Genomic DNA, 15,375 nt, shown 5'->3' with positions numbered 1-15,375 from the left:
GGCATAGTATCTTATGGCATTAGGGTTCGAAAAACAATCGAGGAGAGTACATGATGACGCCAGTCCTTTAGGATAGACTTTCCCATATATTACGCTGTGCTTGTTACAGTTACGAGACAAAAGAAGCTTAATGTGTTCAAGATTTGATTTGAGTTGAATAGATATCTTAGGTAGTGATCGAAATCGATCCGAAAAAGAAAAAGAAAGCAGCCATAGAAAAAGCATAGCGCTGTCAAGGTAGAAATGGGGGTATGTAACAAGAGAGAAAATACCTGCACCGAGCAGGAAACCGTCCTAATCCAACGCCGCGCTTGCAGAGGATAACCAAAGATAAAAGCAAAAAGCAAAGTTGTATGTACTGAAGTGAAGTGACCAGAAAAGATGTATCATGCCATATCTTGCGCTCTGCGCTAAGACAAGACATCCATCAAAATCTTTATTTCACTGGGCTGAGATGCCCACCCACCGGGACGGAATGGCATTGTCATCTCCGTCGTCGTATTGTCCCGATAAGTGGTAATTTGTCTTGCGCGCGGGCAGCCATATGCGCGCACGTGCGGGGATGTCGTCACGGAGTTTGCCACTACGTCGCATGTTCATTTCAAGAACGACCACGCGCAAGAAATCGCTGTTCTCACGAATCTCGCGCTGGCGTGACATGGATGGGACTTCCGGGTCGAAAGTGATGTATTTCTGATCCTTGCTCGCGATGTGGAAATGGTCTCGCCGGTTCCCACGGCCGCCGGCTCGGCGATATGTCTGCATTTGGATCGAAACAGGGCACGTAGTGGAGGTTTGTGGCTTGTCATGGGGATGATCATGATAGACATACATCTCTGCCGGTGACATTGGGGTTGGGTTCATTGGAGAGGGATTCAGGTAGCGTCGTAGTGCTGGAGAAGGCGTTTCTTGCATTGGCAAAGGACGGCGATCATCGGTCATCTCTGGTGTGATGGTGAAGAGAGACCGGGTGAGGAAATCCTCTGGTTGAACGGAAGGGGTGGCAAATGTCGAGACTGACTGGGCAGCGGATTTGATGGCCCGTAAAGATGCTGTGAGGTTCGACTTGAAAGTAGATCCAAGGCGCCCGAATGATGCAGCTCGCTTTGCGGGTACTGTGTCGGGTGTGGTGGGCTCATTGCCGTTCTTGATTTCGATAAATTCACATTCGTCGAGTTCGGTTACGAGGAGAGGGTGGTCCAAGGCACACTCCTCGCAATTCGAATACCGAGGCTGTCGTCTCTCCACTGGACTTCGATGGCTAGAAGGACTTGGCGGCGAGAGAAGACTGGAGGGCGATGCGAGGCTATGTTCTAATGAGGGCATCGAATCACTTGATGTTGACCTCACTGAAAGTGGTGATTCGTGCTCGGAATCGTTGCAAGGCAGGTGTTTCTCGTTATCGTTATCGGGTGGGCTGAGAAGGATGTCGAGAGGCGAGTAGGCGGTCCCATCTAGAAAACCATCTTCTTTCGACTTGATATCTTCTTGTAACATGCGCCTGAAGTCTTCTTCATGATTTCCGCGAGGTAGTTTCCGAGGTTTGCGGGTGCTCCAGTTTCGTCGCGGAACAGGAATGGCTGTTGCATCTAACATCGAGGTGAATGACGTAGGCACCGGGCGGTCGGTGGACGAGCTGGAAGACCGGCGAGAGGATTCCGAGGTTTTCGATAAGGTACGTGGACGAGTTTCTCGACGTGCTGACAGAGTCCGCGAGCCACGCTTTGGAGGAATTACCACTGGGATAGTGTTCATCGATCCGCGGGTCTCGGTAGAAGTGGGGAGACGAAGGCCAGAACGATCCGCTGGGGTGAATGGCTCCATCCCATTAGACTGAAATGGTTTCGGCGGCGCCGAGCTGAATAGGAATGCTCTTGGGACCATCATTTTGACGGTTGTTTCACCACACGAGCACAGTTACTATCGAGGCTTTGACCGGATGAAGCGCTCTGGTCGAGTGTCTGGGCGAGATACATGGATGAAGGAGAAAATCGTGGGGAGGGAGAAGCTCCCAGGGAGTCAGATGAGAGAGGACCGGCAACCAATCCGAGTGTGTATGTGTTGGCCCAAAGAGATGTAAGGGAAGCGGATAGGGCCGTGAGACAAGGGTATGCAGGCACACACGCGAGCGGATAAGGTGATAGAGAAGGGCGATAAGGTAGGAAATTTGAGAGGAAGATGGATAGGAAGTAAACGGATATTATATGATCAGGAAAGAGGATAATAGTGAGGAATAGAGAAAGAGATGTAGAAGTCAATTAAGATCGAGAGAGAGAGAGAGATAATGGGGGAGAAAGTGGTGATCTCAGATAGATAAGCCGTATTGGGCAGGTAAACGCATGTAAAGATCACGGGAGGCGTAGGACAGTAATTTATTTTACGGTGTGAGTGATTGGTTGTGCGGGGGACAATGCCGGGATCCGGGTTGTGTCCGGCGATTGAAACGATATTTCTGTAATTTTTCAATACAATTACCATTACTCATGGAACATTCCGCCGGTGGAGTCCGGAAGGGAAGGAAATATTTTTTGATATTTTTAGTTATTTAAGTGATTTGATTATTTTTTTTTATGATAGATACGTATATAATCACATACAATATATATACTCTACAACGTATGATTAGCTCAATGTAGTAAGACATACATATGTATCCCCTCTGCATATATAGTCATGTAGTATTATAGATAGATGTATATGAAAACGAATCACAGCCATCTCAACCTTTTTGATCAGTGTTGAATAAGATGTGTGGGCCGTTTAAGGTTGCTTTTAGTGCGGTGCGGGCAGATGCACACCGTTCTCCCCAGAATCAAAACTGCAAAAAAAAGGGGAAGATCGATTTTCACATTTGGATCATTTGGACTGATCTTGGTTATTTGCTTATGTTTTACGGGAAAAGAAATGATAAACATAATCATATATTTGAGTCACTTTGATAGATCGACAGGAGCTCCGAGCCTCCCTCCGGCTCCTTCAGATTTTAAGGGGAAAAAATCTTAAAAAAATATTAAAAAGGAGCGGGTGGCTGCAGTGTCCCAAAACGTCAAGTCGACGAGACCCTACGTGGCTAGTGGACCGCCTTTAGCGAAAAGAATTGCATTAATAATTGCGGTGAACCCCCTATTTTCCGGCTTATTTTCTTTATTTTCTTTTTTACTGTTTTCTCCCTTATATTGGTGGCTTGTACGGAGTAATCGTGGCTTAATAATGATATTTCGACTCATCGCACTTCCCGGTTTGGATCATTGCTTCCGAAGCACTCCGTAAACAATTGCCTATTTAAATAGTATTCCATGTCAACCGTGTTATACATGTAAACATCGAGATAGGCATTGAAAATCAAAACACCTTGAGACCCACCTACAGTGTTACCTAAATATCCTTATTTGACCCGAGGAAATTTCAATAGATCTGAATTACACACATCAAAAATGTCCACAATCCCAAAAAGCAAAGTTAAGACGTGGCTGGTGGAGCGCCTTTAGCGAGGGTAATTGCGGTGAACCCTTATACGAGGTATAGATGTATACTGTGTCTTTTTTTCGGTCTTATTGTGAGGTTAGGCAGTCATACATTATTACATGGATGGTTTAATTGTGATTTGGCCTTATCTATTCGGTCCTGTTTTTCTTGCGGCTATACAAGGCACGGAGTATGGAATAATATACCGGATAATGCACCTCTTAATTTGGAGTAAAATTGTGCACCCTATTATTCTATTACAACATTAAAAAGGACTGGCTTCGTTATCGTGACCGTTCGTTCTAAATAATATATGCCTACGGAGTATATACCCGTGGACCGGCTTTTTTTTTCATAACCGTGAACGACAGTCCAGCAGTCAATCTCCATCCTGGCCAAGGCCATTGCTTTATAAATTGCAATTTTTGTTTTCAGAAACATCGTCCCGGTTGTTAGTCGGCTATGGCACTCACCGTAACGTATCCGAAGATAATGGGAAGACTGTGGTCTACAACGTACGGTCCACGTTGTGGATCATGGCCATCATCAATAGGTTGATTACAGGCATTGTTATGTTGGCTTATTTGTATGATAGTTACACTGAGGGAATTCACCAGCCCCCCAAATCCCCCAACTCCCCCAACCCCACCATGATCTTTTATCCGTTCATAATCAAAGGTGATACATACAACATAGAAAAGTCTCTTACACAGAATATGCTTTTTTACCGTCTTCGTGTACACCTGAAAAGAGCATCTAAAAAGAGTACTCAAAGAATGTCTAAAAAAACCATGTAAAAAACCACCCTCAAAGACCACTCGAAAGGCACGACAAGGCCGCATAAGCAGCCGACTATTCTTATACCTACTAGAGACAAAACATGTGAACAAATCAGAATAACTCGAACTATTCCACCTCCTCCGTAGTAGGACCGTCCCGTTTCTCATCGTTAGTATCAGCATGACCGACCGGATACTTCTTGCCCCCCATTTGTGCACCCAACCCAGTACAAATATATCTATTAAACCTCCACACCGGAACCTGTGCCTGGAACATCTCATCGATATTTTCCAGCGACCTTCCCTTTGTCTCAGGCACAAAAAACCACACGAAAACCAGCGCCGCAACTGAGAACGCCCCATAGATAAACGTCACACGGCCGCCGATACTAGCCTGCACATAGGGGTTGACAAAGTTGATCGGAACGGACGTCAAAAAGCTACCCATAGAAGCGAGAAAGATGGTGCGCTCACGCAACTGGCCCGTTCCTACTTCACCGGTGACGATCCAGCATCCCGGTCCCCAAGTAAAGCCATAAATACAGTACCAAAGAATCAGAAGGGCTGCACAAGCATTCTTGGCTTGTAGGGATAGATTGGCTACAATATTGCTTGATTCGATGGCACCACCTGTTGATATCATTGTCGCTGCTAGCCCGATCGAGCCGAGAATCAGTGACCAGCGACGACCTAGTTGGTCGAAGGTGATGAATGTGATGATGTGGCTGGCGAATGAGCATCCGGTGACTAGGACGTTTGTTCGGAGGGGATCCGGGAAACCGAGTTGTTGCATGAAAGTAACGATGAAGTTTTGGATAAATGAGACACCTTGGGCTTGTTGTAGGATCTGAACGCCCATGCATGCGATTGTTCGGGGAAGGTTAGTCCCTTGGAAACAGTCCAACAGGGAAGTAGCTTTGTGGAGTTCTCTTTGTTCTTCGATTTGGAGTTTGAGTATTTCGACTTCTTGTGCGATGTTGTCCTTTTTGTAGAGTTTTCTCATCACCTCTTCTGCTTCTTGATATCTTTGCTTGTAAATGAGGTATCGCGGTGATTCGGGGAGGAATGGTAACGCTATGAAGTATCCGAGTGGGACAAATAGTTGACAACAGATGACGATACTATTTACTATTTTAGCTATATGTAGAAAAAGGGTGGGAAATAAGGGTCCTTACAGATATTGCCATTGATCAGTGCGATTCCGCGACAGGTACACCACCAACGTGGCAATGAACACCCCGAGTGAAGTGAAGAATGAGTAGATCGCAAGGAATGCTCCTAGGAAAAAATAACAAGTTAGATATGGCCACAACAAAGGTCAATAGCGGCAAGGCATGACAAACCTCGAACACGTGGTGGCGAGCACTCAGATAGATACATTGGAACAACATTTGAAGCGAGTCCAATGCCAGAATAAACAATGATTCTACCAACAACAATCTGCCAAAAGGAAGTCACAGCGCTGGCTTCCAGCACAACACCAAGCGTGATGAGTAGTGACAGGACCAGGAACCCAGCCTTGCGACCATATTTCGAGGTAATAATTGGAGAAATTATGCAGCCAAGAATGATACCAGCTGAGCCAGTGCCAGTTCCAACAGACAGCTTTTCCGATGGGATGCTCCATTCATCCAATGTCGGATTGTATGAGCCATATTTGCGCTTGAACTCGGAGAGTCCTAGAGCACTACCCCACCATCCATTGTCATAGCCAAACCCAAGAGCACCGAGGGAGGAAGTGAATCCAACGAATGCTAGACCCCAATTCAAGTCTTCGTATATGGGGATATTTCTCAAGGCAGCTAACATATTGGGTGGATGGAGAGATTGCGACTGGTGAGCCGAGGGATGATTGATAACAAGATGCTTTTATATACATTTCAACCCCACACTTTCTTTGGATTCTGGGGATTTACCTAGGTAGATCTAGCTTTGAAACCTTGATCTAGTAAACTCCGGAGAATTCGCGGGGAAATAGGTGGAAACTATAACCGCGGGCATTCCCAATGAAGCAATGGGAACCACACCTTCCTGTCCTGATCTAGTTGGGAACTAAAGAGGATATACAAGGCGATGATAGATCTTTGTCCTTTTTACAATATGTGATTTAAGTAACGCACCACATTTTGGGAATGGTATCAAATTATCTTGATCACCTCATGCAAAACCATGCCATCCCTCGTCACCATCATCGTTCAATCTGCTACCCTCAAAGCATTCGCCAACATCACTGCTCAAATACTACAACAGTTGAAATCACCAACACCCATTCCACTCGACTGGAATCGAGTCCTTGAATTTGCGGTGTTTGGAATCGTTTCTGCCCCTCTCATCTCATTGTGGCAGCGGGCTCTGGACGAGACATTTCCCACTCAACTCGCAGTTCAGTCTCAGCAACGAAATGAGAGGAATCCCCGAATAAATTGGCCCAACGTCCTCCTCAAGCTCCTACTGGATCAAACCATCGGATTGTTTGTGGCGAATGTTGTCTTCATCATATGTACTACGGGGGCAAAACTTCAAAGTAGCACTTTGATTCTGCAAGAGGTACAGGCTCGGATATTTCGGATTTTGTTGGCGGCGTGGAAGATTTGGCCGGCTGTGTCTCTTGTCAATTTCCTCTGGGTGCCGTGGCATTCACGAGTTGTGGTTACCTCACTGGTTGGCTTTGGTTGGAATATTATTCTCAGTGTATTGTCTAGTACGTGATAGAATTAGAGCAATTCAGGAAATTTGTTCACATTTCGCTAGTTTATCCTCTTCATACATTGGTTTTCGTACCCCTTTTGCCATGTAAATATTGTTCAATTGTAAAATGAGCCACCTACGCAGCGAAATTGCGTTTGTATACTTCCCCACGCTAGCCTCCCCACCCCCCCACGTTCACCCCGTTCACCCCCCTCGGCATTCCGGCCGACGAGAGAATGCAATTAGCCGTTTCGTGCTTCCAGACTCAATCCTAAAACGGCATCTTTAACCACCGACTAAATAGAGGTTGAGAATGGCCTCAAACCAAGTATTTAGGAACTGTAAATTGAACATATTCTCATTCCTCTCTTCATTCATAAATTGGTGTCCTGATAGCCAGCAAAAATGCTCCGCGTTGCCGTTTGGCTGTGTTTGGGGACACTTTTGGCAACTCTCACACTCTGCGCCCAATCAACCCCGCAATGTCACCAGAAACCAAGCTCAAAGCCACGTCTATTCCTTTTGAGTGACATCGCCAACGAGCCAGATGATGCACAATCGCTCGTGCGACTCCTCCTTTATTCAAACGAATTACAGATTGAAGGCCTCGTTGCTACAACAAGCTTTTGGCTCAATGATACCACCCGCCCTGACCAGATGCGAGGTATTGTGCAAGGGTACAAGGAGGTGCTTGACAATTTGAAGACTCACGCTTCGGGATGGCCGGAGCCAGAGCACCTTTTCTCGCTCATTGCCTCGGGATCGACAATCTACGGCATGGAAGGGGTAGGAAATGGCCGTGACAGTGAGGGCTCGGAGATGCTTGTCAATGCAGTCGATGCGTCTGATGAGCCTTTATGGGTTCCTCTGTGGGGTGGAGCAAACACTCTCGCCCAGGCACTATGGCATGTGAATGCAACGAGACCGGCAGATATTGACTTGTTCGTCTCCAAATTGCGGGTGTATTCCATCTCCGATCAAGATAATGCTGGTCCGTGGATTCGACGAAATTGGCCTAATCTATTCTATATCTCCAGCGTGCATGCTTTCAATCGGTATGGCAATGCTGCTTGGGGAGGTATGTCTGGTGATGACTATTATCACTTCCCTAACAATGCAAACAAAGAAGTCATTTCTCCATCTTGGATTAGAAATAATATCCAAATTGGACCATTAGGTTCGAAGTATCCAAACAGTGAATTTATTATGGAAGGTATATATTTATATATCCCTCCCGCGGGTGTTGAATTTAACCTAGGTCCAATGTTAACCTTGAACCACAGGCGACAGTCCTTCTCTGTTATATCTTATCCCCAACGGGCTATCAGATCCCGAACAACCCGAATGGGGTTCATGGGGAGGCCGGTACGGCCCTGTTGCATGGGGCGAAGGTCACTTTGCTGACAGCATTGACACCCTTGTTGATGACAACGGTAAAACGATGATGGGCTCTCAAGTGACAGTCTGGCGCTGGAGAGAGGCCTTCCAAAATGATTTCAAATCGCGGATGCAGTGGACTATCAGATCACACTTTGAACAAGCCAGCCATGCACCTGTTGCAATTGTGAACGGCAGTGCTGGTCGTGAGGTGCTCCAATATGTTGTGCTTCCTGAGCAAAATGTGGTCCTTGATGCATCCAAGTCATGTAATCCAGATGATCATGGTGCACTTTCGTTTAAGTGGTGGCAATATCTGGAGCCCAGTTCGAACCTTAACACACCAAAGCGAGATGTTACCTCTCTAAATCTGCAGCAGAGCAATACAGCCACGGTAACGATCGAAATTCCATCGGCTGAGACTCTGATGAGGGCTGGCAGGGGTGTTCATGCCGAAGCAGACAAGCACTTACATATCATTCTGGAGGTCTCGAATGGAGGGCAAATCGCTTATCGCCGAGTGATTCTCACGATAAAGGGTAACACTTCGAGCGAGAAAACCGAAGGGAGAGAACAAGAGGGTCATGATGAACTTTGAATAGCAAAAATGGATACTAGGTATAATTAGTATAATCTATTTTTTTTTCGCGACTGTATCAATTTAGTTAAGGTAGGAAGGGATAAGTTATTTTCGTTATATGGGACAAGCATAGTCGGCCGTAGCCAAGCGATAATCTGGTGCCTATCTATGTATGTACTATGAATTAACTATACCAGATAGCACGAATAGTGACTTACACTTGGGCGATACACCTGGGCATAGCTTGCTTGCTTATATACTCGTGGCCCTGCTCATCATCACATTCAGCCTGTCAGCCTACTAGGCTACCAGCCCCAGCTTCTTCTGTTTAAGCCAACGTGTATTGGCTAGAACAATCCGTATCATACTAGGCTGTGCCCAGGTGCGTATCGCGTACTCCGTATATATGGCATTGAGACGAGCGCGGCGAATAAAAATGCATCGTTAAGCGCGCTTTGGAAAATTCAAGGCGCACTAGATATTCTTGGCAGCACCCAGCCGACAGTTTTTAGCCCCATGTCTTATTAAGACATGGGTAGATGAACCGTTAATATTTTATAGCCTAGCGGTGTCGATCTGAATAAGACCTTGTCGTGCACTTACAGAGATGTCGGCATCTTCTTTGTGCACATCCACTGAAAGGCCCGTATATATTCTTCTCGCAATCCTTGTCGCTCTTCCACTTGTTCGCGCAGATGGCTGGGATGACTTTTCGAACAATCTCGCAACCGATCTCGCGCCGTTTCTGTCCCTCTTTGGTGAACAGATAACGAAGCAATACCTCAGCGAGAGCATTACTGTGATTGATTATTTCATTTTTGCAATGGCGCCAATGGGTATTCTCACTGCGGTAGTTTCTGCAATTCGTGTGTGTGGGACTCCATCGCTACGTGCCTTCATCGGCAGAGCTCAAGAAGGGGCGGGAAACGCAGAGGCTGAGCTATGTTCCTCTACGAGTCGGGACGTGTGCGAGCTCTACAACAGTGGTGGCATTGCCCGCGTCTTTGGCCGCCCAAAGATTCTAGAGGTTGTTCACGATCCTGATCACGATTTCAGTGATCCAAATGATGCCACAGCGGGAATATACACATTCCAAGATTACATTCTTGGAAAAGGTAAGGACTTGTGGAAAGAGGAAAAGCCAAAGATTAAGCCAAAGATTAAGACAAACGACGCCGAGTCAGCCCGCGGATTGGATCCTCTCCGTGAACCGGATACTGCCTATACGCCGTTTGCTCCAAATCTCTCTCTGAACATCGGAATCAAGAAACAATCGACCGCTGTTTCCCTCGCAATTGCTGTAGTTGGCTTTCTTCTGCAGGTCGGTGTTTTGATTTTCGCGGGCATTGCGACATACTACCTGAAATGGGATAAGGATGGTAGTCCCCCAGAGTCCTATGCATGCCCACTTGTGATTACTGGGACTGTTCTTGTCTGTGGTGGGATGTTTAATTGCGCATTTCTTGTGGGCCAGAGCACCAAGGAAGATGTCTGGCATCGGGAAGAGAATCACACCGCCAACCCATCTATGTATTGGATACAGCCTGGGGGTCAAATCATTGGAGATCAAACCTTTGATGCCTTCTCCTTTACCGACCATGAGAACAAATTGAAGAAGTATACGACCTCAAGGAGAGACGGGTCCAAGGAATCGAAATTTGAAGTCTGGGCAGCGATTGGAACCACTATTTCTGGCTTTGTCTTGCAGTTTATCGGCCTTCGGGGTATACACTCGGCAGTCTCAATAGCCCAACTAGGAGTCATTATGGTCATGAGTATGGCAAGAGCTGGACTCCGCATGCAGCGATTGGAACCTGATGACAACTGCTTTGCTAAGTTTCCTGATCAGGTTCTGGGCCACGAATTAGACTGGCTCGCCTTGCGTATTGGCCGAAACGATATTGAAAAGGACGTCAAAAATCACACGGATCACCCGTCACCAAGGTCGGCATCTCCTCCTATCCAGTCACTCACATCATCATATGTCTCGTCATTTTCCGGTCGCAATCTTCAATGCCGTTACTTCTGGAGACTCCGCGGTGCGCCTGAGACGAACAAAATCAGCCGCGAGAATCCATCTGCCCACGAGCCTAAGAAGGCTGCTGCCAAATTATTAGCGTATCGAACCCGTCTCGCATCGCTTACTATTTCATCTCCCACTCCCGCGAGCAATTTCAAGATTGAAATGGTCGAGGTCCGAAACGAGAGTCAGCAGCTGGCTGCTTTGATTGAGGCCACCGCGAAAAAGATTTTCTCAAAGGCCGAAATCAAGAAAGAATGGAAGGATGCCACATCAATGTTTTGGGGCATTGATTGCACTCTCTACAAACAAAATGAAGACCTTACAACTTCTTGGAAGAACCACACAGTTTACCTGGAATTCACTCAAGACCCAGACGATCCAAGAAATCCCTGGATGCTCAAAAGCAAGCTGGAACTAGAAGCGATACTAGGACTGTGGGTTTGGTCGCTGAAGTCTGATCCAGCAGTAGAAACCGAAGACACGGTGACTGGTCTCAAGAGATCCACAACTGATGATATCCAGGCACGGCGGATTGTCCCAACTGACCAGGTCAGGGAACCAGACCTAGGAATATGGCTTGGTGACGACATCAATATTATCACTGAATACAATCTTTACAATACACCGGCTGACATTGGAGACGCTGACATCGGAGACGCGAGTACTGTTTGGACAAAGACAGGCGAGAAAGATGTGGAGTATAACAAGAGGATTTCATCAGCTGGGCAGCGGCGTAGCCTATCGCGGGTGCGCTTTTTTGGTTGGAAAGCTGCTCAGTTGTCGCGGAGTCTAGGCTATGAGACACCCGGCCTTTGGTCCGCTCCAATAAAAGGTTCACTTGTGTCAATGTGTGCTCAAGAAGTATTTGCGTCATTTATCACGAGTATGCTTGACATTGTGGATGGCGTTGGACTGGTTGATGTTCAAGAAACCGAACCTTTTCGACTCGAGAATAGCCTCGTAGCTGATATTGTTGGACTGTTCACGGAGATGGGATTAGGCTCAAGACAGGAGGCTCTATTTTGTGTTATACCTTTGATGTTACCTCATCTTAAGATGCCCCCCACAGCAAGTACCTTGGCGGTAGCACAAAAAGCGCAGCCCAGCGACGACGACGCAAGGAGTGGAAGAAGGCAGAAAAAATGCTACGATGGGCATGGAGCACCTGCACTCAATCCCAATCTACTTGTACAAACCCGGCCTCGGAAGACGGAATTGCCGAGCAAGCAACAATCGCTCTGGGCGAGTTATACCGATGGGCTTTGGTGGATGAGACTGGAAACGCATTCGGCAAGGATGGAATCTCCTGGCTCGGGCAGCAAAAGCCTAGCCAATCGGTATCTACGTGCAAAGTTATCGATCGCTATGTTGATGTTGCGAGTCGATTTGCACAGTATGAAGTCAATGATGCTGGCCTTCTCACTGCGATGGAAAAGGGCTGCTTGACCTCAGCACTGCTTCTTCTCACCCACCCGGCATCTAAGATGGGGAACAAACAGAAAAGAAAGACACTTTTCTTAGCGGCGAAGTACGGATGGGCTGAGGTGGTACTTGTGTTGTTCGAATTAAGAAGCGAACCAGACGTTCAAGACGCAGCAGGCAGAACGCCACTGTCATACGCGGCAGAGAAGGGAAATTTCGGTGTCGTGAGAGAATTGGTAGATTGGGGAAGTTTCCCAAACTCGGCGGACAACCAACATAGGACACCTTTGTCATATGCGTCAGGAGCAGGGTCTTACATGGTAACTGAGCTATTACTCAGAGACAACCGTGTTTCTGCGGACAGTAGAGATATTAAGGGACGGACGCCGCTATCGTGGGCGGCAGAGAACGGATACGACACCGTCGCCAAACAGCTCCTCGAGACCGATGTCGATATAGACGCGGAAGGGGATTCTGGACGGACGGCACTATCGTGGGCGGCGGAGAACGGACATAGCGCCGTTGTCAAACAGCTCCTTGAGGCTGGCGTCGACGGGGAACCGAAAGACGATTCTGGACGGACAGCACTATCGTGGGCGGCAACGAACGGACATAGCGCCGTTGTCAAACAGCTCCTTGAGGCTGGCGTCAACGGGGAACCGAAAGACGATTCTGGACGGACAGCACTATCGTGGGCGGCGAAGAACGGACATAGCGCCGTTGTCAAACAGCTCCTCGAGGCTGACGTTGATATAAACCCGAAAGATAAGGATGGACGGACGCCACTGTCTTTGGCGGTGGGAAACGGACATAGCGCTGTTGTTAAACAGCTCCTCGGGGCTGACGCTGATATAGACGTGAAATATAGGGATAGACAGACGCCACTGTCGTTGGCGGCGAAGAACGGACATGACGCTGTTGTTAAACAGCTCCTCGAGACTGGCAAGGTCGACATAAATGTGGAATGCTATGATCGACGGACGCCACTGTCGTTGGCGGCGGAAAACGGACATAGCGCCGTTGTCAAACAGCTCCTCGAGGCTAACGTTGATATAAACCCGAAAGATAAGGATGGACGGACGCCACTATCGTGGGCGGCGGAGAACGGACATGACACTATTGTTAAACAGCTCCTCGAGACTGGCAAGGTCGACGTGGATGCGAAAGGCAATGATTCACGGACGCCACTGTTGTTGGCGGCGAAGAACGGATATGACACTATTGTTAAACAGCTCCTCGAAACTGGCAAGGTAGACGTGGACACGAAAGGGCAAGGTAATCGACAGACGCCATTATCGTTAGCGGCGGAGAATGGACATGACGCTATTTTTAAACAGCTCCTCGAAACTGGCAAGGTCGACGTGGACGCGAAAGGGCAAGAGGATCGACAGACGCCACTGTCGTTAGCGGCGAAGAACGGACATGATGCTGTTGTTGAACAGCTCCTCGAGACTGGCAAGGTCGACGTGGATGCGAAAGATAGTGATAAACAGACGCCACTGTCGTTAGCGGCGAAGAACGGACATGATGCTGTTGTTAAACAGCTCCTCGAGACTGGCAAGGTCGACGTGGATGCGAAAGGCAATGATCGACGGACGCCACTGGCGTTAGCGGCGGAGAACGGACATGACGCTGTTGTTAAACAGCTCCTCGAGACTGGCAAGGTCAACGTGGATGCGAAGGGCTATGATCGACGGACGCCACTATCGTTGGCGGCGAAGAACGGACATGACGCTGTTGTTAAACAGCTCCTCGAGGACGACGTTAATATAAACTCGAAAGATAAGGATGGACGGACTCCACTGTCGTTGGCGGTGGGAAATGGACATGACGCTGTTGCTAAACGGCTCCTCGAGACCGGTAGGGTCGACCCGCACGCGGAAGACAATAACGGACAGACGTTGCTATGGCGGCACATAAACGCGGAGCTGTTGTCAAACTGCTAAAACTTCCCACTTAGCTTCTACGACCACCTACTATATGCATGTTTGATATTTATCTGTACTTACTACCACAACTAGCAAGATTCCCGCTCACGTCCATGAGAGTCCAATTCTATTTGACTATCACAGCCCTTTTGGTCGCATCACATGAGTAGCATTGAACTCATACAGATGTACCCATATGTATTAAATGGAGTGCCAGGAGTCCAACAGTTAGTATAATTACTTTTTGACTGATCATACCAAGCTACGAGGTAGAGCATGGTCACACTAGGTTGCTAGATGTGGGCCATGCTTTGATGCCGAACAGCGAGCTAGCTACCGATGTCATCTGCGACATACTAGTTAGATATCCATTTACATAGTGTATTAAGTAACAAGTGAATACTCTGCGTAAGAAAAATACAGTCCCTACGATACACACATGTATGTATTGTGTACTACGGGAAACCCAATGTAATTAAGGTTCGAGAAAGAATGAGTGCAACTTGTCAGCCCTGGAGTGTCAGCCCTGGAGTTTCGAGACTTATGTTAGTCATTGATCAAAGTCGCGCTGTTCATGTAGGCCATGCTTCGTGTAGTTATTGTTCCCCGTTCTGGCCATAAGATAAATAGGACAAAAAGGCTATCTAGGAACGTTAGAGATGATATCAGAGAGTGCCTACTGGCTTGGCTATACTTTCTTTGTCAAAGGTTATAGTATATAGAAAAATCTCTTACATAAAATCTGCTTTTTATACCGCCTTCACATACACCTCAAAAAGACATCTAAAAGGACACAAGGCCGTATAAGTGGCCGACTGCCTAGATATTTTTGTACATACCTTAGTACGGAGTAGTAAACTCTTATTTAGGCAACCCCAGATTAACTTTGGACATTCTGTATTGTGACATCATCATGCATCCCACGTGGCCATGGCACGAGATCACCCCGCGTGGCCTGATGAGCCTCAGTCGTTTAATATTGGGCTCTTTGGCCATCGTAATAGCCACAGGGTTCAACTGACACGGCGTTTCTACTCAAACAATGGTTTATTGGTTCAATGGGTAGGTCATTTCGGCTACTCCCGTGTCTCTCCGATTTGTTATAGCTTCGCT

At 47.3% G+C, this 15,375-nt stretch overlaps 5 protein-coding genes across 5 annotated transcripts; 3 read left to right on the top strand and 2 right to left on the bottom strand.

Moving 5' to 3' along the window:
• Nucleotides 1–441: 441 nt before the first annotated feature.
• On the bottom strand, nt 442–1,887 carry N7487_007789 (uncharacterized protein; the record flags this gene model as incomplete). Its single annotated transcript, XM_056875519.1, has 1 exon — nt 442–1,887. The coding sequence occupies one exon, from the start codon at nt 1,885–1,887 to the stop codon at nt 442–444; it is 1,446 nt and encodes a 481-aa protein (XP_056727707.1).
• A 2,484-nt stretch (nt 1,888–4,371) lies between these two features.
• N7487_007788 (uncharacterized protein) lies at nt 4,372–6,053 on the bottom strand (the record flags this gene model as incomplete). Its single annotated transcript, XM_056875518.1, has 3 exons — nt 4,372–5,365; nt 5,420–5,522; nt 5,588–6,053. 3 exons carry the CDS (start codon nt 6,051–6,053, stop codon nt 4,372–4,374), a joined length of 1,563 nt encoding a protein of 520 aa, XP_056727706.1.
• A 360-nt stretch (nt 6,054–6,413) lies between these two features.
• N7487_007787 (Mpv17/PMP22 family protein) lies at nt 6,414–6,953 on the top strand (the record flags this gene model as incomplete). The annotated part of the gene is made up of 1 exon (XM_056875517.1): nt 6,414–6,953. The coding sequence occupies one exon, from the start codon at nt 6,414–6,416 to the stop codon at nt 6,951–6,953; it is 540 nt and encodes a 179-aa protein (XP_056727705.1).
• Nucleotides 6,954–7,337: 384 nt separating this feature from the next.
• N7487_007786 (DUF1593 domain-containing protein) lies at nt 7,338–8,907 on the top strand (the record flags this gene model as incomplete). The annotated part of the gene is made up of 2 exons (XM_056875516.1): nt 7,338–8,010; nt 8,216–8,907. The coding sequence occupies 2 exons, from the start codon at nt 7,338–7,340 to the stop codon at nt 8,905–8,907; spliced, it is 1,365 nt and encodes a 454-aa protein (XP_056727704.1).
• Nucleotides 8,908–9,496: 589 nt separating this feature from the next.
• N7487_007785 (uncharacterized protein) lies at nt 9,497–14,280 on the top strand (the record flags this gene model as incomplete). The annotated part of the gene is made up of 2 exons (XM_056875515.1): nt 9,497–11,936; nt 11,969–14,280. 2 exons carry the CDS (start codon nt 9,497–9,499, stop codon nt 14,278–14,280), a joined length of 4,752 nt encoding a protein of 1,583 aa, XP_056727703.1.
• Between the last annotated feature and the right edge of the window lie 1,095 nt (nt 14,281–15,375).

Source organism: Penicillium crustosum (assembly GCF_028827405.1).
Source record: "Penicillium crustosum strain IBT 35664 chromosome Unknown utg000003l_segment0_segment0, whole genome shotgun sequence".
NCBI lineage: Eukaryota > Fungi > Ascomycota > Eurotiomycetes > Eurotiales > Aspergillaceae > Penicillium > Penicillium crustosum.
Note: the sequence above shows the minus strand (reverse complement) of the source record. Positions and strands in the feature narration are given on the sequence as shown.